At 39.1% G+C, this 27,897-nt stretch overlaps 1 protein-coding gene across 1 annotated transcript in view; it reads left to right on the top strand.

The window, feature by feature from the left end:
* The first annotated feature begins 461 nt into the window (after window positions 1-461).
* The window catches only part of plcg1 (phospholipase C, gamma 1), a 48,148-nt gene continuing 20,712 nt past the window's right edge, over window positions 462-27,897 (top strand). Inside the window, exons 1-15 of the mRNA XM_084720954.1 lie at window positions 462-529; window positions 3,581-3,868; window positions 15,773-15,925; window positions 17,140-17,233; window positions 17,565-17,612; window positions 18,183-18,267; window positions 18,410-18,493; window positions 21,103-21,125; window positions 21,220-21,289; window positions 21,385-21,486; window positions 23,856-23,974; window positions 24,541-24,626; window positions 26,844-26,964; window positions 27,189-27,357; window positions 27,477-27,599. Of these exons, the coding sequence (XP_084577080.1) occupies window positions 3,652-3,868; window positions 15,773-15,925; window positions 17,140-17,233; window positions 17,565-17,612; window positions 18,183-18,267; window positions 18,410-18,493; window positions 21,103-21,125; window positions 21,220-21,289; window positions 21,385-21,486; window positions 23,856-23,974; window positions 24,541-24,626; window positions 26,844-26,964; window positions 27,189-27,357; window positions 27,477-27,599 (1,494 nt within the window). The 5' untranslated portion in view covers window positions 462-529; window positions 3,581-3,651. The remainder of the gene's footprint in view (window positions 530-3,580; window positions 3,869-15,772; window positions 15,926-17,139; window positions 17,234-17,564; window positions 17,613-18,182; window positions 18,268-18,409; window positions 18,494-21,102; window positions 21,126-21,219; window positions 21,290-21,384; window positions 21,487-23,855; window positions 23,975-24,540; window positions 24,627-26,843; window positions 26,965-27,188; window positions 27,358-27,476; window positions 27,600-27,897) is intronic.

The raw sequence follows: 27,897 nt of genomic DNA, 5'->3' as shown, positions 1-27,897 counted from the left end.
ACAGTACTTGTACTTGTGTACAGATTTTCAGTACTCTTTCTGCCACTGATAATAACGTTGCTCCGCCAGAACAAAGTGCAAAGGTTCCTTGACAGGACTTTTATTGTGAAAGGCCTCAGCGGAAGTCTGGTTTTTGACTCCGGCTGCTCTGGTTGGCGGTCGGCTCTCCTCCTCCTCCTCCTCTTCCTCCTCCTCCTCCTCCTCTCGGCTGGGGGGGAAGGGCCTGCGCTGCGCTGCTGGCTTGCTGGATCTGAGAGCAGACAAACTTGCGTAGTCTTACCACGGCTCTCGCTGTCTGCCTGCCTCCTTCTCTCTATGGACGGCCGGACGGGACAAGAGGAAACGGGGATCGTTGCCGTCGGGACCGCAGCGCCTTTCCAGGGCCTGGCGATGATTTAATCCCGGGAAGCAGCGGGGAGCGCGGGGGGAAAAAACGGGAGCAGGAGAAAAGACGACGGGAGAGAGGAGAGAGAGGAGAGAGGAGCAGCCTCAGCCGTTGGAGATGTGCGGTCGGGCCGAGATTGCGGCGGTAGGTACAGCACAGCAGTCAGTCCCTGCCTGCCTGCGACGTGTTGTTTTCCACTTCATTTTCCCCCTTACAGTAAGGCGAGAAAGAGACAGGGAAGAAAGGACAGAATAGCCGCTGTTACCTGGGCTTTTTTTCAGGGGTGAAACCAGCCATGATTCCTCCTCCTGGCCCAGTGAAACGCTGTTAGCTCACACCGGTCGGCCCCGTCGGTCTCCACGCTGTGAAAATAGCCAGACGTTTCTTGTTATCCCACTCTGCTGCCGCCGCTGCCATTCGCCACCAGTTGTGTTCCCAATGTGATGCATCCAAAAAGAAACTTTTCTTCTCCTCTGGGACGGGCTGCAGCAGGTTACAGGCCTGTTGGTAGTTGTTAAAATCGGATTAATCCTCCTTGCTGATAGATTAAAGGTAAAATCGTGTTAGGAAGAGAAAGTTATCCCGGCGTGATTAGTTTAACCAACACGTTTTTTTTTTCCCTGCCAGACGTGCTGCGGCTGTCATTTATTTACATCACTGTTAATGATTTAACTGTGTTTCAGTGGTACTCAATACTGACAGTAACCATATAGAAAGATCAATAACGAATTATTGAAATGTGAACATGAACAAGAAATGTTTTGAAAGGGTTTGTTTACCAACATGCAATGTTTCTATTTTTTACAAGATTATGACCATTTAAATTTGATTTAATAGAACATAGCAACATTATATGTTATGTAAACACTGTTCTACTAACACATATTACTGTAGGTTTTGTGACAAGGGTTGGTCAGTAAATCAATATTATATCCATGTCATGATATGAGACTAGATATCACCTTATATATCATGATATGGCATAAATAGAGCTGCACAATTTGGTAAAAACAAACAAACATTGCCATTATTTTGACTGAAATTGGGATCTGCGATAGGATTGCCTGAAATTTGATGATATGAGACACCATATGAGCTTAGATTTTTGATGTCATTATATCGTGACATAGTGTGAGTTGTTGTCTTTTCCTGGTTTTAAAATGACATGAGTGTAATTTTCGGAACTTACCAGACTGTTCTAGCTTTCTATTATTAGCCTTTACCCATTGAATCATGGCATCCCACTTATTCTGATGATTATTTGTCATCTAATTGTGGTAATGTTTTGTGAGTACATCAGCTTATTTGGTCAAAAATGATGCAGTGATTAATTGAGTACTAAAATATTTACCAAAAATATCTTAAGAACCAGTTAATCAGTTTGAGTAACTTTTTTAAAGGGGAAAAAAGTTCAAATTCTCTGATTCCATCTTTTTAACTGTGAATATTTTTTCGGTTTCTTTACTCCTCTATCACAGTTTAACTTAATATTTTTGGATTGTGGGCAAAACAAGAGGGTGTCATCTTTGGCTTTAGGAAACATGATAAACATTTTCATTTTCTGACATTTTATAGACCAAAAACTAATCAATTAATTAAGAAAACAATCAACACATAAATCAATAATGAAAATAATAATTAGTTTCAGCCCAAGACAGAAATATTGTGATATTATTATTGTGATTATAGCAGATTTCATTTTACCTGCATAAAAATGGTCCCTATATGTGTTCTGCTGTTATACGAGATGTTTTTGATGAAGATTACTGCTGCATTAATGTGTATGTTGCATTTTCCTACCATAGAAGTTTAAGGTTGAGCTACTTTAGACTACTTTGTATAGTTTAATCTACAGCAGTGCATCATATTCTGTAAGATCATCATATGTTTGGACTATGTGAAAATTTATGGTATGCCATTTTTGAGAAAATGTGTGTATCGCTTAATATATAACTGAAAAATATCAAGATATTATTTATAAGCCATATTACCGAGTCCTAGATACTTTTATTGATGCTGTTTGCAATAATTGGGTGCAAAAGTAAAAGAAACATGAAATGAAAAGATCGAACAGTTAATTGCATTTTAATTGTTGCATTTGGCTGTATTTTCATTAAATTTAGTAAAGTGAGCACACGCTTCTGAAAGTTTTGCCCTGTCAATTGTTAATGTAACGTTACATAAATACTGATAGCAGTATTGTTTGTTTGTCCAGCAGCTTAACAATATTTAACTTAACGATATTACTGACAAGTCAGGAGTTGTTGCCAGTTTAGTGCTTGTTCTCATTACCCATCCCTAAACTTTATATACAAAAATATGATAAAGATTACTGTCTAGGCCTGCTCAATATGAAAAGTGCCCTGAGATAACCTGTCATTTGGCGCCGTATATTTCAACTGAATTGAACTGCGGACATGAAGTCAGTCCATATTCATGTAAAACAAATGCAAACCTTATGTGGTTGTTTTTTTTCTGTGTTATTAATAGCAGTATTTTATCCCTGGCATTATTCAGCAATGTGCTGTTTCAGTAGGCTGCAACTTATGATTATTTTCATTACTGGTTAATCTTTCGATCATTTGGTTCATAAAATTTTAGAAGAATTGAGAAACATATCAACCCAAGGTGATGTCCTCAGATGTCTTCTTTTGTCCGCAACATAAATATATCAAGTTTGCTGACAGCAAACTTGATATATTTATGTTGCGGACAAGACGCATTTGAGATGCTGAAATAAGTGAATTTGTTTTTTTTTTTTTTGGATTGATCTATCAGCTAACAGCTAATTGATTAGTCAACTAATTGTTGCACCTCTAAAGTGTTCTCACCCAGGTAGCATTCAGGAATTTGTGTACAAAGGCACCACTGTTCAGTAGCTTTTGTTGAACAAAGGATTTTGAAAATTTAGTTCAGGTTTTTAGAAAATACTCATACTACAAGAACAAAACAAACAATGGTTGTGCAAAATGTGTTTAAAACAGAAGATGAGAGTAATAAAAATATATTTAGAGTTTTTACGCCGTTGACAGCATGTCTGCAGGTATTGCAGGGTGAAGTTTTATCTAAAACGTGTCTCTTGACAGCATCAACTCTTCACTGCTGTATAATAATGTGTGTACAGCAACACCAACACACTAGAAGTCCTCGGGGAATAGTTGTTTCATGGGTTTCCCCCTTCTTCTCTTGCTGTAGGTATCCCTGTCTAGGCCTGGACTGAGCAGATTGTTCTGAGAGGAAACGGACAACAAACAGGGGAAGTGAACATGGCTGGGACCTCGGGCTTCTTTTCCAACGGACCTATTCCGTGGATGGACAACGACACGGAGATGAACAACCTATACCGAGACCTGGAGCTGGGCACAGTACTGACACTGTTTTATACTAAGAAGTCCCAGCGGCCAGAGAGACGGACATTTCAAGTCAAGCTGGAGACCAGGACTATTATCTGGACTCGGGGCACGGATAAAATAGAGGGAGAGAGTGAGTAGACACAAACATGCACACAAACAGCGCGCTGATTGTAAATGTGTCCATGTCAGAACTGGTTGGTTTACATACATTCAGAAACATGACAATTACAAAGTGAGTAAGGTGCTTCAATGGCTCACAAAAGATCTAGTAAGGGACATTTGACATGGTGACACTGTGGAGTTGTTGAATGATGTCAGTTACGATTGATGAGGTCACTTACAAAATCCTTTAGATCATAGAAAGTCTAAGTTGTAGGACTTGGTGAAACTAAATGTGACAATATTATTTACAAAATATGATGATATTTAAAGCTCCTACCAGAAATCCTCATGATTTCCTGGTTGTAGAGGCCCCTGTGGACAAAAACTATACTGTCTCCACCATAATAACCACAAAATATAGCAGCAAAAATAGAATTATCTGACTAAAAATCTCCTCCTGCTCCACTTTAACTGGCTAATGTCCTACTGTAACTTTGCCTTGGAAAATAAAAACACAGTCTTGTTTTTCCTGACATTGCAGAGAATCTGACCCAGTTGCAGACATTAAGAATAACTATAGAGAAATGCTTATGTATAGAGGCATCAGTATTAAAATGAGACTGTTTCATAATCAGTTTAAAACTTCTTGTAGCAGCATTAAGGGGAGAAACTTATTATCATATAGGAAAATTCTGAAAAATGAGGATTGGTTTTGTGGTAATGAAAGTGACACAGGCGGCAGTAATTATTTGCTCTACCTAAATAAAACATTTTAACAACAACACAGATTTTATGGCATAACTGATGCAGCCTCAAAGACCAGAAAAGACAACATTCAAGCTGTTCAACTGGGGCTGCAACTACCGATTAGTTTTCATTATCGATTATTCTGCAAAGAGCCCAAACTGAAGTCTTCAAATTGCTTCGTTTGTCCAACAAACAGTCCAAAACCCAAAGACACAGCGAAGCAGCAAATACATCTGAAATCTGGGAAGCTGGAACCAGCAAATATTTGACATTTTGCTTGTAAAATGACTGAAACTATTAACTGGTTATCAAAAGTTGGCAGCTAATTTTCTTTGAATCAGTTTGAGTTGTCTACTTGCCCGGGGCAAGTTAAGAAAAACAAGACATTTAAAGACATCCGCTTGGACTTTGTTTAACATTTTAGTAGTAGTTGGTAAATAATTTTCTCTATATATAACAATATTACTAAAAAGAACTAAAAACCCAGTGACCCAGTGGTATCTTCCAATATTAATATTACATAGTTTATATATAGGCTCAAGTTACCTTAACATCCATTTATCTGTTCTGTTTTGTAGTATTATAACAAATTTGGACAGAGCAGGTGTGAGTCTATTAAAGGATCAACTGCTGTTGTCCAGCAGTAGATAAATCATGTCTCGGGTACAAATCCAGGGTCAACAACAAGAAGAACGCAGTGGAATTCTTTTGTTTTGCATTAATAGGAATATAGTGTAATTTAGCAGGAAGCTGACATTCAGTTTAATCTTCAACAAAACAGTGTGTCTAACTGAGGACACACAGGCCTTCAGTGAGTCGTTAAGTCATCTGTCTCTCGGGTGGCAGGATGCCTTGTGCACAGCTGCACTCTGCTCCGGATGCAGCAAAAAGAGCAGCGACACACACACACACAAAGACAGTAGTGGGTTTTTTTGTTTTTTTTTAACACAACAGTATCATCTTCTCTGCGATGAAGGGTTTCATACACACATGAGCTCATAGCTGCCATTCGATACTCCTGGAGAGGTGAAATTGGCCGAGGCGGCTCATTAATGTACAGAAATAGAATATGAGGGTTTTTACTGGAAGCATGTGATCATTTGGGAACAATTTGGCCTGCTGTATTTACTCCTTATCAATGGCAGTGAGAGAATGATGTCCATTAACTGTGGAAACAGCACTCTGGATTGTTGCTAAATTTAAAATGTTTAGAAGAAGCGTACCCTTTCGTCCCTTGATCGAAGTGTATGTGCACATTTCCCCTCCCAGATAGATTTTCTGTAAAGATGGCTGTTTCATGCACATGGAGTTGGCCCACCTCACCCACCAAATGACTGGGAGCAGCTATTTATTGCTGATTACACATATGTCACAATAGAATACAATTAGATGTAGGTCTGACTTGATGAAGCAGGATGTGGTCATGCAGAAGAAATGGCGGTAACACACTGAGTGGGGCATGTCATGAACATAGATTTGAATGGTTGACATGTACAATCACAGTTAGGGCTGCACAATTAATTGCAATATTATCAACATCACAGCATGGCCAAGTGTAATATCCAAATCACAGAACCCTGCAATTATTTGATAAAGTAAAAATGTGTGTCAAAACAGTATTATAATAAAGTACTGTAGTGCTGCAGAGATGCTCTGACCTAAAAATCTTAGAGGGGGTACAGACCACAACAAATATCACATGATCAGGATTTTAATAGTCCTTTTTGTCACTAAAAAATTAGTTTTGTAATGCAGAAGTGATCATTCCCGCTAATTGCATTGCATATCACAATCCCAATTACGGTCAGAAAAAGTCACACTATGACTTTTTCCTCCATACAGTCGGCTGTACATGACATGAGTGTATAGTTTTGTTTTGATGCTAGGGAGATTGTTGCGAAGCATCGCACATCTTACACAGTAAATCAACAAATCATCTTCAGAACATCCGTTTTCTGGTTATGTCTCTGATAAGAAGGCAACATCAGCACGAATCAGAATCATATTTGACTGTGAGACATAATTTTTCTATGAAACCATACTCAGAAATAAACTTAAGTGAGTGAACTGACAGGTGCAGCCGCATATGTCACCAGTTTGAGGTTTTTTTATGAATTAACCTATGCATGTGTTGCTCTTGCACTCAAAAGTTAGGATTTAACTTTGGTGCCCTGGTAGGGAAACCTCCCGTCTTGGCTCCTGAAACACATCACACATCAGATAGGCCTGTCACGTTTCGTTATGGACTTACCCAGTTCAGCAGCGATTATTAAGATTGTTTCCATATATCATACTATATCGCCTGTTGTGTTTTCATGTTTGTTTGCTTACATAAAAACATCACCAACATACCATTATAAGACTTGGGTTGCCACACATAAGCATTTTTCACAGCGCCTACATTTTTGCTGTTGTCTGCTTGTTCTTTGAAAGGGTGCACCTGCATTATTTTGCTGTTATATTATCATTATACCAGTGGCATAAAATGGTCTCAAAATGACTAATATTTTTTGATACAATTATTTAAGTTATTGTGACATGACTTGCATTAGATCGTCTCATGTTTACAAGCTTTGATTAAAAGCAGTGACATAGGGGACTTAAGGTTGCATGTTTTAATTTCAAAGAAAGACTGCAGGACACTGATTAGCACTGGATATGACAACATGTACTGTGAGATGATACACATTTGACACCTAGTTGAGATTTAGCAAGGTAGCTATCCCTTTAATTTCTCTGGTAGTGTTGGGCCGTGGGGATTGATAATTAGAATTACAAACCGATTATCACAGGACGTAACCCTTTATGGTGATACTGGTTTTCACAGAATTTATAGATCCATAAAATGATGTGCCTTGAAGCCCTTTTGCGCAGTTGAATTTTCAGAAAATGTCTATCATGAGAGTGAGACTGATAAATTGGCCAGGTCAACTGCAGCACTGTGAATTAGTGAAATGGCGTAGACAAAAATGGATCTGGACACAACTGAATAGACTTAACATCCAATCAGGACATTGAAACATGTGACATGCAAGTTTGGGCTGTTCTTATTCTAGTTTCAAGCAGGAAAAAGGCAGTCCGGTGACAACCTTACTCATAGTACAGATACAGAGATCCAAGATGGGTGGAAATCTGTAGATAAATATATAATAATATCCATAGACGTCTATGTGACAATCACTCTGTAAAGCAGAGTATGGCCAGACATGTCTGCCAGATTATATGAAACATGAGTTCATAGATTCATCTGGTTCCTAGGCTACCATTTGAAGTTTGTCCAAACAAGATATTTTGTTATCTGAGCTTTCTTTTAAACTCCCAAATAACGATATCAGTAGCAGCCCCAAAATATCAGTCAGCGTATAAATATATATCACAATATATATCAATGCCATCCATGTAAAATTACATATATCTTGATGGAAGATTTTGCATAACGCTACTTAAAGTACCATTATGCAAGAATTGGTATTTTAGCTAGTTTGTGCCTATACAGTGTCTTAGTGCAATTCACATATACACCATTGACTTAAATATGGACAGCTGTGCATGTGCCTTTGTTTTGACTTCGTTACTTATGATCAAAAACCAGTGAGTTGACAACTTTAACAGAGTCAAACATCAAGCAAGCGCAACAACACAAGACATAGCAAGCCAGCTAGTATTTTTTACTCAAGAATCGCTTCAAGGCACTCTCTTTTAAAACAATTAAAACGCCTTTATTGTCATGAAATGGTTACGTTGGACTGTAAAACTAAAGCCGCTGCCCTTGTCAGGAAGTCACACCGATCTGTGTTTGACGTGGACTCCCTGATGGAGACTTGATGCAGTGACTTCAGCAACAAGTTAAGCTATCTGTCCATTGGGAAAATCACATGGTTGGGGTGGAGCAGCTGGAGGACATTGAAAGGAAAAACAGAAAATAATTTCTTCATAAAATATGGTCCAGTTGATCCAAAATCAGTGACATAGTTAGTGGCATGCGATATAATACTGTAAAGTGTTACACACTGAAATCACACCCGGCAACCCAAGGTACACAGAGGTTATATGACAAGCATATGTAATGTGCTGAGCACCTTATTTGACTGTAACAGATACATGTGTTGTGATAAGCAATGATTTACAACACATGAGTCTGAATGCGGTTCTGTGTTGATGGATCCCTAAGACTTCACTGATAACCAGTGAATCAGTGCTCCGTCCACATTGTCGAGAAGTCACACTGCTTTATCAGCCGTCTGTCCGAGCTCACACTGTGACTCAACCAGTTAGTTAACACACAGCTGAAACATCTATAGCACAAAATGAACTTTGATAGATGAGCCTCAAGATTTTTCACACCGCCCTGAACAGAACATACACCCCAGCTGGTTAATTATGATCGTATGTAGTTATTATTTGAATTTGACCAGAGACAAAAGATAAAAACAAAGCAAACCATCCTTAATTGGCCCTTTCTAAGTCCCACCTTTTTGGTTCATGCTCCAGTAACAGCCGAGCAACCTTGGAACCTCGGTTAACTTTGCTGCCAACCTTGTCCTGTAAAAGTGACATGTAGGGTCACATCCTATAAGTTAGACACTGGCTAAAGTTATCAGAGCTTTAACTGGCTAGCTAATGATTGATGTAGATTAGCTAGCATGTTGCTAATGTTAGCTTGTTTAAGATGTGAACATACGCTGCTTTTATAGGTCCCCCAGCAGCATCCTAAAAATTCGGTTTTCTTATCAATAAGCCTTGCACATAGCATATTCAAGTACAAAAAACAGGAAAGGAGAAGGTTGGCCATGGAGCCAAACTTCAAGAGAACAAAAGGTGTCTGACTTAGGAAAGGTCAATGACAGCTGCTCGTTTGTTAGTCTATGCTGCTTTTGTCTGTTTTATGTAATTGTAAACTGAACAACTTTGGGCTGTGGACTGTTCGTCTGACAAAACAAAACATTTCAGGGCACAACAAGGAGGATTGTTCACCTTTCCAGGGCAATTAAAAAGTCATGTCGGATAAGTAAATCAAGCAACTCACTTGCCTGAACAGGTAAATGGCAAATAAGAATTCAACTATTTTGACAAGTAATGTTTAAAGTAATGATTCATGCAAAACGGCCAATAAATGCTGTTTTCAGCCTCTCAAATATGGATATTTATAGCTTTTCTCTGTTTATTATAATCTAATATAAACTGTTTATCTTTGGGGTTTGGCCTGACAAAGCAAGACATTTAAAGACCTCACCTTGGACTCTGAGAAATTAGGATGGATATTTTTCATTATATTCCAACACTTTATAAATGTAGCCCTAGATTAAACAAGTCAGTTAACTTTAGTCTTTGTTGTTATTTGATAATCACTAATAAATAAAACGATTTGCTCAGGGCTAAGTAAAAATTTACTAAAAATTGGCAAGTAGATATCTGACCCACTGTCTGTTGGACTGTGCATTTGAAGACTTCACATTGAACTTGCCTTGGAAACTGGGATTGACGTTTTATAGAGTAAATTATTAACTAAAGTAATTGTTGGAAGATAAAGTTATAATGATTATAATGGTTAGCTGAGTCTGGGAATACGAGGTGTATTCGGGTTCACAGAGGAGTGTCACCAGTTATTAGAATGTGATATCAGCCATGATACCAGATGATCTCATGTTGACCAGCAATTTAATGTCGTCAGCTGTAACCTGGAAATTTCTTTGTAAATAATTAAGCAATCATCACCTAGTTTTTGTTGTCTGTGTGTGTAAATGTGGATGGAATTACCTGCACACGTCTGCGGAGGCTGTCATCTCTCTGACCTGCTTTTTCCATACCTCCCGCAAAAGAACACGCACATGCTGTTTCACCTCAAACGTCTGATGTCATTTCTAGCTCACACACTGCTCCTTTTTTTAGTTACACACTTGGGTGCCAGCCCAATTTATTTATGACAAATATATTTACAAATTAGTTGGATATTATCCCACAGGCAGCAATGAACAGTTGCACAAACATCAACTGCCTTTAGATTGTTTATGTCTGAATGGAAACACGGTTGTAAAGATCAGTTTTTCTCTGGAAAACAGGCACAGTTCCACACTTCACTTGCTCCATTTCCAGTGTGCTGGAAAGGGGAACAGAATCTATGTTGCCGGTGCATGACAGTTATTTGTCAGAGGGAAAGTCCTGTGTTTAACTTTATCCAACATGATGTTAAAGGAACCGATATGGATCAGCTGATGTGTGAGTGCACGCTGAAATATAGTGTCACGCTCGAGGCTACACAGTCACTCAAAAATTTGATTTAAATATGAGCTGTTTCAGCTGCTGCAGTCTTATGTTCAAAATATACCGTATCGCTTTTATTCATTCTGTGGTCAAACATGCAAAGTAATTACAGCTGCAACTTTTTTTTTTTTTTTTTTGATTAATCAGACAACGATTCCCTCTGTAAAATTCAGTTTTGTTTTGTCTTTAAAATGTCAGAAAATAATGAAAGGGGCCAGCTGTGTTTTTGCAAAGATGACATATTCAAGTGATAATCAGTTTGCAGTCAGATATGACATGGGAAAGCAGCATCTGAGAGGCCATGAGCAGATATTAGTTGTCTAGTTACTGATTTCAATCAGAATTTTGCTAGGTTTGGACTGTATTACAGGGCTATAGTTGGTATTTGTTTCCATTATCGATTCACCTTTTGATTATAGTTTTATTGCCAATAGCTCAGTCTATAAAATGTGGTGAACCACCCTCCCCCCACAACACAAGGTAACATCTTCACATCTTGCTCAATATTAACACTATGTGCAGTATTACTTTTTTCATCAGCATGTCCAATATTATTTTCAATTTCATTTTCAATATTGTTTTTTTAATGACTTTACAACATCATTACAACTACTCTTATTTATTTTAGTCTACTTTTTGTCTTACTTGACCTATTTTACTTTTACTGTTATTCTAACAAGCGCTGTTTTTTGTGCTTTTTCCTTTTTATTACTCTGTTGTTCCTATTCTTGTTACTGTAATTTTACTGCAAATTTCATGAACTGGAACCAGCAAATGGTTGACATTTTTCCAAGATGAAAGACTTAAATAAGCAATGAAAAATAAAAAAAGATATTGGCAACTAATTGAACAGTTGGGTTGAGCATTAAACTGCATTTTTAAAGTTCTTATATGGCTGCTTGAGCTCAGACGTTTGACAGTTTTATTGAAAAAACTTAACATTCCTCACAGACACTCAGGTATTGTAATGCCAGATCCCAGCAGTCCTGGTGAGGAGTGGTAGAAATAGTGTTGAAGGCAGGACGGAGGGCTGGAGGAAGTGTGGGAGTGTGTTGCAGGATACCTCCTCTCATCTCCTTTAGTAAGGTTACACCTCTGGCTATCTCTTTATTTCCTGCATCTGTCTGGGGCAGGCTCCAAATATTTTGACTCAAATGACTTAAAGTGTTGTCTAACAGATCAGCCTGTCAGAGCCGCCTCGCTCTCAGCGGAAGTCTGCTGGCCCATCTGGCGGGTAAAGTAAACTGAGATATGATGTATGATCAGAGAGCTCCTCAGCTTGGTGAAATTTTGCATGAGAAGATGACACACTTTTTCTTTTCTTTTTTTAAAAGCTTGAAAAAAGAATATGCTCACCTATACGTAAGCACAGATGTGGTGTGTAGGCGACAAAAGCACAGGATGTGTGGTTCAGGGGCAGGAAGAGGAGCAGGAGCTGAAAAAAGTGTGTGTGTCTGTGTGTGTGTGTGTGTGTGTGTGTGTGTGTGTAGCAGGAGAGTCCCTGCTGTAGGTCTTTAACTGCTACTAATACAACACTGATAGGAATACATCGAGCTACTTTGCAGCCTACACACACTCGTAAAGTTTCTGACTGCCTATTAACGGAGTCAAGACAAAATTGTACAGGTTTTTTTTCAGTTGTATCATTCCTAAAGATAAACCATGAAGCAATCTTGTGTAAAAGCCCACGCAGAGCTTTTTTTAATCAGTCCAGTGTGGGGAAAATAGAACATGCATAGTGTGCTGCTGTATGCTGGCTTGATTTGAGCTTGGCTTAAGTTTAAGTGTGCTGTAAACTATTAAAACTACTACAAGCTTCTTAAAGTCACACACTTACCCACCTTCAATATGTCCTTGATGTATTTAAACCTTTGTTGCGCAGACCTTGCCAGTCCCATCACAACCTGGTTTGTGCGACTGACTCAAGCTCTTTTGTTTACAGATTACTAGTTGGTGGTTTTGGTCATTTTCAGTGGTGAAATGCATGCAGTGGTTAATTTGGGGTCAGTACCTTCTCCATCTTCTCAATTTGGAATCAGTGTTGAACAATAGCGTACATATAGTCATATGCCTTCACTTGAGTGTGCTGATATGTGGTTTAGGTCGTGGCCTCAGCTTCACTGTTTTATGTGGTCAGGGGGCCTGAAATACTCATACATGCTGTGTGTCTCTTTACTAGAAGGTTTTAGAGTAAGGTATAATGAGGCAAAAAGATTTTACAATTTGATGATTTATTAAAGTGGAAATTCTTAAGTACATTTTGATTTCACAGTGTAATGACCATAGAGTAACGACACCATTCATGTCCATTCATGGACTGGTTCCCTATAGGCCTTGCTTTCATTATGCAATTCTGTCTGCTACAGATTTTTCCCTTGTGTTACAGCCCCCCTCCATCCCAACTCCAACCCCTGCTGTAGTAATTTCTTTGTGCAAAGTAAGAATCTTACTCATACTGGTACTACTGTACGATATGTCTTATAAATCTTTAAATGGCCAATGATTCGGTTCGATACAATGTAATACAAGACAATGCAGTGTGTCAGTCTTTACATTTTGATTCAATTAATGCTACTTTTGTAGAGTACTGTTAGTTGCAAAAAAAATCCTGATAGTTTTACTAAATGTAGTAACAATAGAGACAGAGAGAAGGAGACATTACAGTGGTGTTAACATCTTATTATGAGTCTCATGTGTAAATGAGATCCTGTAGCCTAAATGAGAAACTGTCAACAAACTTTAAAACTGTTTAAAATATCAGTATTTCTGCAGTAAGATGATCTGCTGCTCTGTTTCATATGAACAGTGCTGTGGTTTTGATCAGTGTGGAGGAACAGTGAAGTGTTACCTGCTCTCACAGTGACATGACGTCTCTGTGGGTCAGACTTGTGGTTCTGTACCCCGCTGTCCGACACGTTCTGCATAAGTGATCTGCAGCAGCGTTTCTCATCTTTCTTATGACACCCAAACTTATCCTACACTTGCACGCTATGAAAGTTTGGTGGTGCGACGTGGTACAATGTCACTTCTGCCGCTGTTTCGCCCGCTGATCATGGCAGCGGGCGAAACAGCGATAGCGGTGCAGGCAGAGACAGCGGGAGAGAGTGAAGAAATGCTGTAAAGTAAGAATGCTTTCAAAAATATTAAATGTACTTGTTTATTTTTATCAGTTTCCAAAATGCAAAGTGAGCGAACAGAAGAAAAATCTAAATCAAATCAATATTTGGTGTGACCACCCTTTGCTTTCAAAACAGCATCAGTTCTTCCAGGTACACCTGCACACAGTTTTTGAAGGAACTTGGCAGGTACGTTGTTCCGAACATCTTGGAGAACTAACCACGGATCTTCTGTGGATGTAGGCTGCTTCAAGTCCTTCAGTCTCTTCATCTAATCCCAGACAGACTCGATGATGTTGAGATCAGGGCTCTGTGGGGGTCATGCCATCACTTCCAGGACTCTTGGTTCTTCTTTACACTGAAGATAGTTCCTAATCACATTGGCTGTATGTTTGGGGTCATTTATGTTGCCCTGGGGGTATTGCATGATGGATAAGTATCTGCCTGACCAAATCCCCAACTCCATTTGCAGAAACGCAGCCCCAAACTTGCAACCATGCTTCACTGTTGCCCTCAGACACTCATTGTACCGCTCTCCAGCCTTTCAGCGAACAAACTGCCTTCTGCTACAGTCAGAAATTTCAGATTTTGACTCAGCAGTCCAGAGCACCTGCTGTCATTTTTCTGCACCCCAGTTCCTATGTTTTCAGGCATCATTGAGTCACTTGGCCTTGTTTCCACATCTGAGGTACAATTCTTCCAATGAAGACAACTTCTGGCCAGACTTCTCCGGACAGTAGATGGGTGTACCTGGGTCCCACTGGTTTCTGCTAGTTCTGAGCCTCACCTTGGTAGCAGAGTTTGGTTGTTCCTCACCCCTACACAGCTGCTTCTGTTTCAGTTAATGACTGTGTTTCAACCTACATATGAAATTAATGATCATTATAATTGATTAATCAAACACCTGACTATGATCCTACAAAATCCCTGACTTTGTGCAAGTGTACCTGGAAGAATTGGTGCTGTTTTTTAGGCAAAGGGTGGTCAAACCAAATATTGATTTGACTGAGATTTTTTTTCTGTTCACTCACTTTGCATTTTGTAAATTGATTTTAAAAAAATACATTCAGTATTTTTGAAAGCATTCTTACTTTACAGCATTTCTTCTCACCTGCCTAAAACGTTTGAAGAGTACTGTACATTGTCTAAAATGTACAATAACAAGTATAAAAAGAGTCATAAAAAGTAGCAGCAGAACAAATGTAAATATAAGAGCAGCATAATTGTGTAGTGTATTGATCATTACTTTGATTATTTTACATTGATACAGAAAACTGTTCATATTATAGTGTAGATGAAACTATTTCAAGAGTATTTAGCGTCCGTATGGTGACATATTTATGAATAACACTGAATAGGCAGGTGGGACATAATGCCTGGCAGAATTTATTTTGAACATTGAAAAGTGGGCGTGTACCATGCTGTTACTACTAATTAAATCATGAATCTGAATCTTAGTTTTGTGCCACTAAAAGTTGAAGATTGATTGATGAGAGAATGTCAGCTTGGTTGGTTCAAGCCCAAGTAAACACCTGTCATATTTATTTTTACAGGAAGGAAAGATGATTAGATTTTGACATGAGAATAGAAAGAAGTGGATTATTTATATGTATTTTGTCTATATTGTTTAAAAGGCACACAATATGTCCGAAGAGTTAAAAAGGCATTTTTCATGTCATCTTGACTTTAATATTATGATTTTGATTTCAACCATATTGCCTAGCTTTACTGAGGATACCTTTCTATGTGCAAAGAAATGGCCGTTCTGTGTTTTGCTAACTGTTGTATGTATGTGTTTGTCTCGCCAGTTGACATTCGAGAGATCAAAGAGATCCGTCCTGGACAGAAGTCCCGGGACTTTGAGCGCTATGTGGAGGACTCAGCAGCACGGCTGGACCAGGCGCACTGCTTCGTCATCCTGTATGGCACCGAGTTTCGCCTTAAATCACTCAGTCTGGCAGGTACGCACAGAACCACACAGATTTACATACGTTCAGATACAACTAGTGCATTAATATTTTACATTACCATCCTATTTTTATCATAAATACCTGTGCTAGTATGGTCATAAACTAGAAACGTTGATCAGTTTACCCAATTAAAGTGTTTTGTTTCCAACCCACTTTTGTTGTTCTTAATTATTGCTTTTTGTATTGGTGGGATACAAGTTTCTTAGTAAATATATGTGTTACAGCTTGTGTAAAAACTTGTGTTGGTTGAATGTTTAAAAGCAGTGTTGAGCAAATTACTTTCAAAATGTGATGTATTACATTTTTTTTTTATTCATATTGTTTAAAGTCACAGGGTCAGTGCATTTTAATATTTTTAATATTTCTGAAAATGTGCCAGTTTAGCCATGTTGGCTATTTTTCAACTGTAGTCCCTGGGCAAGTGTAATGAGTTTGGAATGAATGTAGACGTATTAGTAGTTACTGTTATTTGAAAGTAATAAGTTGCTTTACAATAGTACTGTCTGTGTAGAATAATGCGTTTTCTTCTTTTGCATTGCTTTAACCAAAATAACTGCAGAAGTACGACTTGACATTATGAAATGGAAGAGGATAATTTTGTTCCACAGTGGGCAAATGCCCCTGTATTGCAACACTTGCGATAAAAAAATGTATAAATCATTTCTGCCCATCCAGTGTCTGCAGGGCCATGCTGCATTTCGGCAGTACATGTGTAAATGTGAGGCTGATGCCCAATAAAAAGGTCATATATTGAATATCTTTAGGTTTTAGACTGTTACTCAATTGAAGACGTTTCCATTTTTCTACTAATGTCAAATATTTCTTAGTTAAAACAATTAATGAACAGCATGATCACAAGATTTATTAAAAATGAAAATAACTACTGAAAATAACCTTTTAATGTGAATTAAAAAGAAAATCGGATAATATTTGTTTGGATCCCCATTTTATCTATGCTCTAAAGCAAAGTTAGTCTTCATGGGGTCCACATTTAAAACATACAGTTAAACAACACACAGTAAACGCTACAGTCATCACAGATGGCAAATATATATTAAAGAATAACACCACTACAAATAAATTAACACTGATGACTCTTTCAACATATGCATAGCATCCTACCTATTATTGTTTCCTTATTTTCCTTTACATATTGATTTCTGTGTTAATATAGTCAAAAATCCAAATATTTGATTTTTCTTCAGCAACGTCTGATGAGGAGATGACCATGTGGGTAAAAGGGTTAAATTGGCTTGTGGCCGACACACTGAAGTCTCCAACACCGCTTCAGATAGAGAGGTAAAGAGTACACACACACACACACACACACAGCTACACATCACATGTACAGCTAAAGCTGTGTCCATGATAGTGACCCACATGCATCCATTTGATGTCCTGTTTTATCTTGAATGAATAAACTCTCTTAACTCTTTGTTATATATTCTAATGTATTCTTCCTACTTTTACTTTATGTGTATTTACATTGAAATATTTCTTTATTTTAATTTTCTTTCTTGCACAGCTGTTGCATGGCTTTACATTCATATGTAGTTGTACTTGTATTTTGATTGTCTTTTGTTATAGTTTTTTAAAATCCTAAAAACCTCTATAATGCTCTGTTTTTCAGATGGTTACGTAAGCAGTTCTATGCTGTTGATCGAAACAGAGAAGACAGGTAAGTTAAAAGATATAAACGGCAGAGTTAATCAGATCTCCCTCACAGGAAATAGATGTAGTTAGATATAACTCAATTTTTTGGTGCAGCAGCAGCTGTGTGTTCTTTCCCTGGTGTAACATCTAGACTAAGTAGGCCAGCCACTGCACACTGGTAGGTGTCAGTGAGAGCGCTCTTGTCTGCTGAGGTGTAGTGAAGGAACTAACCTCTCAGCCACACACCAGCACCTCTTCCTGCTGCAGGAAACAGACTGCAGAGGATGGAGGAGATGCACAGAGATGTTTGTCTGTTACATCCCTGACGAAAGCGCAGGCCTTTGTTACGCTGCAGGGGTATTGTCCTCCCCATCCCAAATTCCAGCCTGTGTAGTAAAAGTGAAGCCAAAAAAGACTCAGCAGAGCACAAGAAGGCATGCGATTGCACGTTTTGAGTATGTCTGTAAATTTCATGACATTTCTAGACCACAACAGGACCTGCGCATTGCAAGTGGGTTGAAGTCTATCACGTTTATCGTACGTGCCTCTCCATGTTTGTGTTTGATTTCTCAACAAAACGTGTGTATGTGTTTAGGATATCCTGTAAGGATCTGAAGAGCATGCTGAGCCAGGTCAACTACAGGGTGCCCAACATGAGGTTCCTCCGAGAGAAACTTCCGGTAACCTCTTTCTACTTATCACAGACCCCCCCCCCTTTTCCATCTCCCTGCCCACTTCCCTTTCAGTCTGATGTTGTTACAGGCTACAGATTTATGATTTGTTGTTAACGGTCTTTTTGCTTTCCCTGTACTTGTTTTATAGGACTCAGAGCTGAGGAATGGAGACGTGTCCTTCAGCCAGTTCGCCCAGCTCTATCGCAGCCTCATGTTTGATGCTCAGAAAAACGTAAGTGCAGTTAGGGGTGGAAGGTATAAACCAAACCTGGGGAAAATGCGGCATGAGTTTCCAGATCTGGCCCACTGAAAGGTTCCATGTAGCCCACAAGGCCATCATGAAAATATTGCAGTTAATATCCAGTCAATATAATTTTGCTTACCATTAAATTGTTATCAGGCCTTTATTCTGAAGAGGGTCAATACTGTGTTCATTGGTAATGATAATGAAATGCAACTTTATTCACTCAATGCCATATTTTCATGTTCTTTACCTTGTTCTTATTCTATTATTCCTCCTATTTTCGTTTCAACTTGTGTCTTGTGTCCATGACATAACATAAAACTTCCAAGTTTTTGACCCTGCCAACAAAAATATTTTACCCTACAATTCCATCACAGGACAGTTCAGAGTGTGTTAGCCAGCTTTTAGCTTACAAACGACTATGTGCCCTGTGTAAAACACTTGATTATTCCATTATCAGAGATGTGGCCATTATTAGGACCTCATATCATATTTGTGTCTGGCCCATGGCAGTCTGATCAATTTCTCATGTGGCCCCACATGAAAAGTCATTTCCCACCCCTGATATGAATGGTAAAGAAAGTACATTAGTATGAATTTGCCCTATGGCATATATGTTTGGCTATAGCGTGCTGACCGGTACAGTCCTCACTTTGCTTGATGGAAAAAATGTGAAAAAGCCTCTGCTGCTTTGCTTTGAAACAAAAAAATGGCTGAAAGTGCAAAATAACCACGACAAGTTATTGAAACCGAACAGAGTGGAGTTTGGTCAAACAGAAACTAAAGAGCTGAAAGCTCTGAGTGTTCTCTGTTAGACAGAGGTGAGATATTGTATTGTTGCCCTGGGCAGGAAAGATTTCCTGTATCGGTCTTTGTGACAGCGAAACTGAACAGTCTATAGGAGAAAGTGTTCTGCTTTCTGTCGAGTATGTGGTGGAGAGGGTGGTCAGGGTTGTCTGTGATAGATAACAGTTTGCTCAGTGTCCTCCTCTCCACCAGAAATTTAAAGCTGTCTGGTTTGCAGCCAATTACGGAGCCGTCCTTCTTAATCAGTTTACTGAGTCAGCTGGTGTTGCTGGCGATACTGCTCCTCCAGCACACTACAGCGAAAAACAGACTGAGATTTCCAACACCTTACTACAAAGTAAACTTGGACGATATCTATTTCTTTATACCTTCCTGACTTTTCACCAGGGTTTACGGTATTGTGTGTGTGTGTGTGGGGTGGGGGTGGGGGGTTAACAAATCATCAAGCTGGTGATAAAAGTCATTGTAGCGTATATAACATTGTCTAGCCTACAGTGTTTTGTCTTGTATACAGTTAGCTCTCTTAAACAAGTCTTGCTGGGCTTAAATACTTGTGACCCATAGACTAATGAATACATCTGAAATAAGCAGACTTCATCCATAGATGATTGGACCCGATGACATTTGTTGCACATACCAACACATCATTTGGCTAGATGGAGATGATTTACAGATGTATTATGCGGCTAATGACCTGCTTTTGTAGTTGGAAAAAGTCAAGTCAAAATAAAGTTACATTTTCATGAGTCCATATCCAGTCATATTTAATTAATTAGCAAGGAGACTGAGGCTATAGAGCAGAAAAGACAAGCTAATTATTTCTTTTTTACTTCCAGATAATTCTTCTGTTGGCCAAGTTTGCTATTAATAATTCATATTAATTAATCATTTTATATTTTTATTTTCTATAAAAAAAATGGTTGCAGCATCAGTGTTTCAGATAGCTGCATTCATAAAGATGGTATTGAAAGTCATTCCTTCAGGATCTCTAAATGTATACTGTAATAACTTGATACTGCCTGAGCCTGCTGCAAACGTTGAAAGATGTCCACTTCCTCGGGAAACAGAATCTGCTCATCCCCGTCTTGTATACAGCCTCTGTGTTGGTCTTCCAGTTCAGTCTGTTGTCAGTGTGAACGCCCAGAATGCGCAGGGGTTGTGAAGCCATTCTGTTCCTCTTGAAGTCAGTAAATACCTCTGTACTATGTGATTTATGTCCCAATAATATAGTTAAGAATACAGTATTAGCTGCCATGTTACCAGTGCTCTACCCCTTCAGAAGTTTTTATATTTAAATTTTAAGAAAAACAAATATATCGTGATGTATACCGTTGCTGCCTGTGCTTCAAATTTTAGGCAGTTCCACCCAGCCCTAAGTGCAGTCATTTTATGTTTGCGCATAGACGGTTCTGTCCCAGCACTTTCATCCCCCAGCGCCCCATCTGATGCCCTGCCAAGGCACCCTTCCTCCCCCCATCTGTCTGTTCTCAAATGGCTGCGAGATCAATATGAACCAGTTAAAAACCCACCAAACCCCTCTGGTGGAGGCCATTAGGACACACACATACACTCATACAGATGAGGAGGCAGGCAGGCAGGCAGGCAGGCAGGCGGGCAGGCTGGGTGGGGTCAGATTAAATGGATGACCTCAGTGCCCCCCACACCAAACCACCCAGCCCCCTACAGGATGTGTCTGCATCCATCTACATGACTGGTATTATACACACTGAATGACACCACTGTTAATTAATTAACTAACTTAAATGATCCTTTCTCCTCCGTTCTTTCAGATGGAGCTCCCGTTTCTACAGAGGTAGGTCAAAACTAGAGACGCATACACGCCATGAATCTCTCTGTAGTATCACAAATGCGTGTTTACTGAAGTGAACCCTCACTTTCTCTGTCAGGTTCATTGACAGACCAGAACAGAGGATCTCCCTCGACGACTTCAAGAGCTTCCTCCTGGAGTCCCAAAAGGTAATACGGTATCGCTGGACCGTTGGATATCTGCTTCATTGCATATTTGTTTCATTTGCATGCCCCGATACATCTGCATTTGTGTGTGAATCCAGGAAATGTGGGCCACAGACGGCAACAAGGTTCAAGAGTTTATGTTCGGCTACCTGAAAGACCCCCTGAGAGAAGTTGAGCAGCCTTACTTTCACCAAGATGAGGTACGCACTCCCACTTTCTTTACACCTCTTTGTCTCGATTCTCTACATGCTCTTTTTCTGGGTCTTTGCTCACTAATGGAAAAAATTTAAACTTGTTTTTGCAAATTGTATTTTCCGATGTCCCCCCTATGTGGCTGGCGTGGGTGGGAGGTGCTCAGAAATTGACATGGATAGCCATGATCTTGGCCTAAAGCATCTCCTCCCACACACATAGAAAAGGTTATTGACTGTGGCGCCGCATGAGAGTTCTGCAGAAAGTGAGAGAAGCTTTTTGTGGCCACCATAAAGCTATGATTGACATAAGAGAAGAGGAAGCTGGTGTGAGCCAGCCTGCGAGAATTGGTACTCTTTCTCTGTGGCCTCGGTTATATTGTAGAGATAGAAAGTATACCGACCTCAGTCATGCTAAGAATAACACCTAAAGAGTGGGAATGGACAACAACCGCTTCTTTCTCTTTGACACAGGTTTAATTCAAACGTCCACCCTCTGGACCTGAGGCCTGAACTCTTAAGTGATATATAATGTGTTTGTTGAACTGCAAAACAAATTAGTTGACAGCTATTTTGGTAATCATTCAAGTCATTTTTCAAGAGAAACCGTCAAACAAGGTCATCAATATGAGGATTCGCTGCTTGTCTTTGACATGTATGATGGCAAAGGAAGTGACTTTTGGTCTGAGACTTTTGTTTGGACAAAAGAAGCATTCTTTAGACTAAAGATTCTTTAGACTAAACGATTAATCAATTAGTCGTCAATATAATCGTCAGGTTAGTCAATAATGAAAATAATCATTAGCTGCAGCCCTACTGTGATGAGTCTTAAGTGCTCACTGCCATCACATCCGGTCTGCTCGAGGGGCGGGACCACAAGATGATAGAAATGCTCTGTGGGACTAGATTTCAAATCTTGGTTGATTTTAATGGATGTGAATGCAAGTACTTGACTCATCTCAGTCTTTTCCTGAATGTTTCTTAATCGTATTTATATTAACTCAATCTAAAACATGTGGATGTTTGCTGTTTTACTAATATAACCAAGATGAATAGTAGTTGATATGTACAATAAAACTCACTTAACATGAGAATTAACACAATAATAACATTAGACGTCAGCTGAACATTCTTATATCACAGGTGGTCACTGTTTTTTTTTAATCTTATCTTGCATATTCTGTATGTATCAAATATCAAATCTCATTTATGACTAATTTCTGACACTTGTTAACTTAACGCACGAGTTACTCATCAGACAGCTGCTCCAAGGTTTTCTGAGCATTTAGAAATGTTGTACACTCAGGTGGAGCACATTTGCAAACTGTGGTGCAGTAACTGCTTTAGGGGTCGACCAATTATCAGCATGACCGATTATCAGATCCACTATTCAAGAATTTGTAAGATTAAATGTGTTTGTTTCTTTTTGTTTTTTTTTAATCTAATTGACAGTAAAATAAATTAATTTAAAAAATGCACAGCTCTGGCTCTGATGCAGCTGCCTGTCTCTATCTATAGTTATCATTCTGTGGTGTTACTGAATGTCCTGCCCACAACACTATCTGATTGGCAACAGAGACACATTTGCAGACTGTACCAGCATCGTTGATAATGTTGAAAAGTTCAGTTTCACTCCAACATATGTTTAAAGGCGTTTCAACAAAATTTTGATTGAGTTTTTCCTTCTCAGGTTTTGAGAAAACCACCAAGACTATTAATCACTCATAAATATGGCACAAAGTAATTTATTTATAATACTTTTGGTGCAGACAGACTCAACAATCCAGGTGGTCCAAGGCTGGATCAGATCCTGACAGTGTGCCCAACAGGAGGCTCGCTCAGCCTGCCTAAGTCTACAAACATGTCTTCTACCACTCCTCTTCAACTATGCCCAGGCACTTTCATGTCTGAATTACTTTCCTAATACTATTAGATTAGATTCTATTTTGAATATGTAAAATGTAAAAATATAATTAAGAAAAAAAAACAAAAACAAAATAAGATTAACTAATGAACTAAATATTTCATTTCTGAGAAGCAGTTAGACAGTGTGAATACTATTCAAATCATACCCCCTTATTTCATTAAAAAACTAATTATACTTGTTAATGTTATTTTTTACTCCATCACATCTACATTATATTGCTCCAAGTAGGGGTAGTCTTTAGAGCAAAGTCTGTGCTCCAAGCAGACTCTGTGGAAGTCCAAAATAAAGTTTGCTTGAGTTTGCTTTTGCAGACTTGATTGATGTGTTTCTGGGAAGTCTGCGAGTGACTAGGCGTTCCTAAATCCACAATTAGTTAAGTCTGCAAATGCAGGAAAAGTCCACACGTGTTACTTCAGCCCCGTTCTCACTGGTCCTCCTCTCTTCTGTGTAGTTCCTGACGTACCTGTTCTCCAAAGAGAACACCATCTGGGACTCCTCCCTGGACCAGGTGTGTCCTGACAATATGAACAACCCCCTGTCCCACTACTGGATCTCCTCTTCGCACAACACGTAAGGATGGAGCGCATAGTTGTCTGCGTACATTTCATTATGTCAAGTTCAACAAGCTGTAATTAGGCCTTGGGAACCCTTAAGTCTGGCATCCTCTTTTGAAAACCTCTAACCAACGAAGGCTTTTGAACTGACTTCATACATCAGATAAAAGTGTATTATTTAACAATCATGTTCCAGAATGAGATGCAGGCGTGTATTTTGCAGGAAAATGTATTTTTCCTGCCATTGAAAAGTGTGTGAAAGGCAGTTCAAATGATAACCTTCTGTACGAGATGTGAAACAATACTCATTGGAGCAGCGGAATGAAAACTTCCCATGTTGCTTTGATTAGGTTTGAATTGACCGACTCAATGAGTAACAAGTGTTTACTCCAGTCAACAAAAGAGTGAGAGCCCTTTTGATACAACATTATCAATGTGTTTGTGCTTCCACCATAGAGTGTGTTTGTGTGTGTGTTTGTGTGTGTGTGTGTGGTTGAGCCCCTGACGTGTGAATCCTTTTTGACAGACTGGTTAGATGTGTGTTTTTGTGTGCATACTTTGACGCTACGTGATTATTTTTAGCTACCTGACGGGAGACCAGTTTTCCAGTGAGTCGTCCCTGGAGGCGTACGCTCGATGTCTGAGGATGGGCTGCCGCTGTATTGAATGTGGGTAAACATACACTCACACACACGTCACACTTTTGCCCATGTGCAATAAATCACCACCACTTGACTTTCAACCTCACAATTAACTCTTCTCCCTCACAGTTCTACTTTTAAATCAGCCGCCACACCCTTACCCACGCACTCGCTGTTACACAACACTGCTGTATACTGTATGGCCTTCACACCAAAGCCTTGTCAAGCAGGTTTCTATGAATAGGACCGGTTTACAGTAAGTTAAAGGGGCGCTTTGCCTCATACAAAAGTTAAAAAAAAATATGACACGAACTTGTGTCTCTTTAAGTTCAAAGGTCTTACAGAGTTTTGAGACAAAGGTGGCGAATGTAGAAGAATGTGCCTGGCATGTGCAGCTGTACACAGAGTGCCCTGCACTTAAGTGAAAAAAAATCACCATTTAATTTTTTGCAACTTTACAGCAGACAAAGAGAGAAAAAGGCACAGAGTGTGATACTGAAGTAAAATCAAGATTATTCCATAAATATATTAATATTAAAAAATGGAGCCACTTAAATCCAGTAAAAAGAGCTGTGTCCTGTTTGTCCAGTTTAATAATGCAGTTCAGTATTGATTTGAAGTCACTGGTTCACGTGCCATGAAAGCTATTGAAAAAAAAAAACGCAATTATTTTCTATTCAGATGTTGATGTAAAATAAATTAACTACACATTAGCAATTGAAATAGGTGTGCTTTATGAGACCAACTTCTATCACGATTTTCACTAATATGGGCAAGTCAGCACAAATGTTTTGTAAATACCATTTGTGTCATTCACACAGTTATTTATTGATGGTCCTAAGTGAAGACAGAAGTTTCTGCAGCACTTGATGCATTTGATCAGGTAGAGACAGGTGCACAGGTTACCCATTTAGAAATGATTTGGGTTGTTTATGCAATTGTTGATAAGACAAATTAATTAAAAAATGTGCAACTCTGGCTCTGATGCAGCTGCCTGTCTCTATCTCTAGTTATCATTCTGTGGTCTCACTGAATGTCCTGCCCAAAACACTCTTATTGGCAACAGAGAGATGCATTTGCAGACTGTAAAGGCATCATTGATAATGTTGAAAAGTTCTGTTTCACTCCAACATATGCTTAAAGGCGTTTCAACAAAATTTTGTGTTAATTTTTGACACCCAGACTTTCATTTTTTTTTTTACTGCAAATGTATATCAGTTTAAAATATCTGTTATCAGTTTCAGTTTATCAGTGTCTGCGTTGTACACTTTTAATGGATGTGAATGGACATAGTACACAGAGTAGAATATAAGTACAGTGGTTTTAACCAGGGAAAATATCTGAATAATCTGTCAAGTACAGGTGCTCAAAAATGGGCTCCTGAGGTTTGATATCCAGTCTGACTTGCTTATGTAACTTCAGATAATCAACTTTCATTAGAAACACATTTATTTGACTCACATCGACTTTGATCATGTAAAATTTGTGAATGCTCCATTCCTCCTGTGCCCCTACACTTGAATGCTGCAAGAAACATGTGCTCACTTGCTATAAGTGCACCAAAGCACATTAAAGGCACAACGTTTTGGCATAAAAATGCCTTTAGGTCTGTGTTTTTGTCGGAATTTTTCACATAGACAGTGGCCAAAAACATAAAGGTGGCATTCCATCAAGTTAAATAGGCAGGAAAAACCCCGTCTGAAACGCTAGTGATTGCCAACAGGCGGCCCACCCACCACATCCAGCCCGCCAAAGCTTCTGATATGGCTCACAGAATGGCCACTAATGAAAGTGTTGCAATATTTATATATTTGCAGTTATCACAAACTGTGTGTCAGTAGCAAAATTCCTGGAAAAAAAAAATCCTGTACTAAGTTGATGCTAGTGCAAACTGAAATTTTCCTGCTGCTGCAGCTTCACATTAAAAGCATTTAACTGGCAAAACACAAGCTGACTTTTTATTATGCAGGAGTTACAGGAAATGAAATGTGTTTGTCATTGAGCTTGACCATAGCCAAAACCAATCATGAAAAATGCATCCATAAAACAAGATGATGGTAATTTTCAGTGTTCTTTGATAGCTGATCAGTTTAAAATATTGCTGGGGGTAATGAAACAAGAAGGACAGTAAGCTGCACTCCATTTTGTCCTTGAGACAAATGTAGTTGACGACCTCTGATGTATGCTTACTAACATAGTAGATGAACTGACATTGCGTGCACGTCTGTGTGTGTTTATTTCTAGTGGACTGCTGGGATGGTCCAGATGGGATGCCAGTCATCTACCACGGACACACCCTCACAACAAAAATCAAGTTTTGTGATGTTTTGACCACCATCAAAGAGCACGCCTTCGTCACGTCCGAGTGAGTCTCTATGAGCGCACGCCACTCAGTTTCTTTTTATAGACATTGTCTGTGGCGATGGAATGATAAAAAGATTAGAGATCACGAAGAGAAAGAAATAGAATTATCAGTGGAAACAATGTGGTCAGGTTGCCATGACATTGTGTGTGATTATAAGAAAAATACGTCTGAGCACAGATAAAGAAGGAATTCCTGTGATGTTCTAATCCGTGCTCCTCTTACAGCTATCCCATCATCTTGTCCATCGAGGACCACTGTAGTATTGTGCAGCAGAGGAATATGGCCACGTACTTTAAGAAGGTGTTCGGAGACATGCTGCTGACCAAGGCAGTGGATATCGCTGCAGACGGCCTCCCCTCACCCAACCAGCTCAAGAGAAAGATCCTCATCAAGGTCAGGAGCCACCTGCACAAAACACCTTATCTTTTTGTGCCAGTTATTTCTGCTGAAATATGTATGAATGAATCAGTGCCTTGTGTGTATAACGTTTCTGATCCCTTCATCTCCTGCAGCATAAGAAGCTTGCAGAAGGCAGTGCCTATGAGGAGGTGTCCACCTCCACTCCCTACTCAGAGAATGATATCAGCAACTCCATCAAAAACGGCATCCTGTACCTGGAGGACCCCATTAACCATGTAAGCATGGACATTGTGTGTAAATGGATTCTGGATGCTGCATCAGGATGAATGCTTGAAATATGATGCACTAAAGTAGCTTTCTATAGCAAGCCTGTTTTGCTTGTAGTCACTATTCTTAAAGGGATAGCTCAGATTATTTGATGTGCTTTGGAGAAGTAGAGAGGAGTACCAGCATGGAAGTGGGAGTAAAATTGGATTTCAGCTATCTAAAAAAAGATCCACTTAAAAATTCATATAATTTTAAGTGTGCGCTATATTTAGAATGTTTTCACTGCTTTACCTTGGTGTCAGATGA

This window comes from Lutjanus erythropterus, chromosome 6 (assembly GCF_056507025.1).
Source record: "Lutjanus erythropterus isolate fLutEry1 chromosome 6, fLutEry1.hap2, whole genome shotgun sequence".
Classification (NCBI taxonomy): Eukaryota; Metazoa; Chordata; class Actinopteri; order Lutjaniformes; family Lutjanidae; genus Lutjanus; species Lutjanus erythropterus.
Note: the sequence above shows the minus strand (reverse complement) of the source record. Positions and strands in the feature narration are given on the sequence as shown.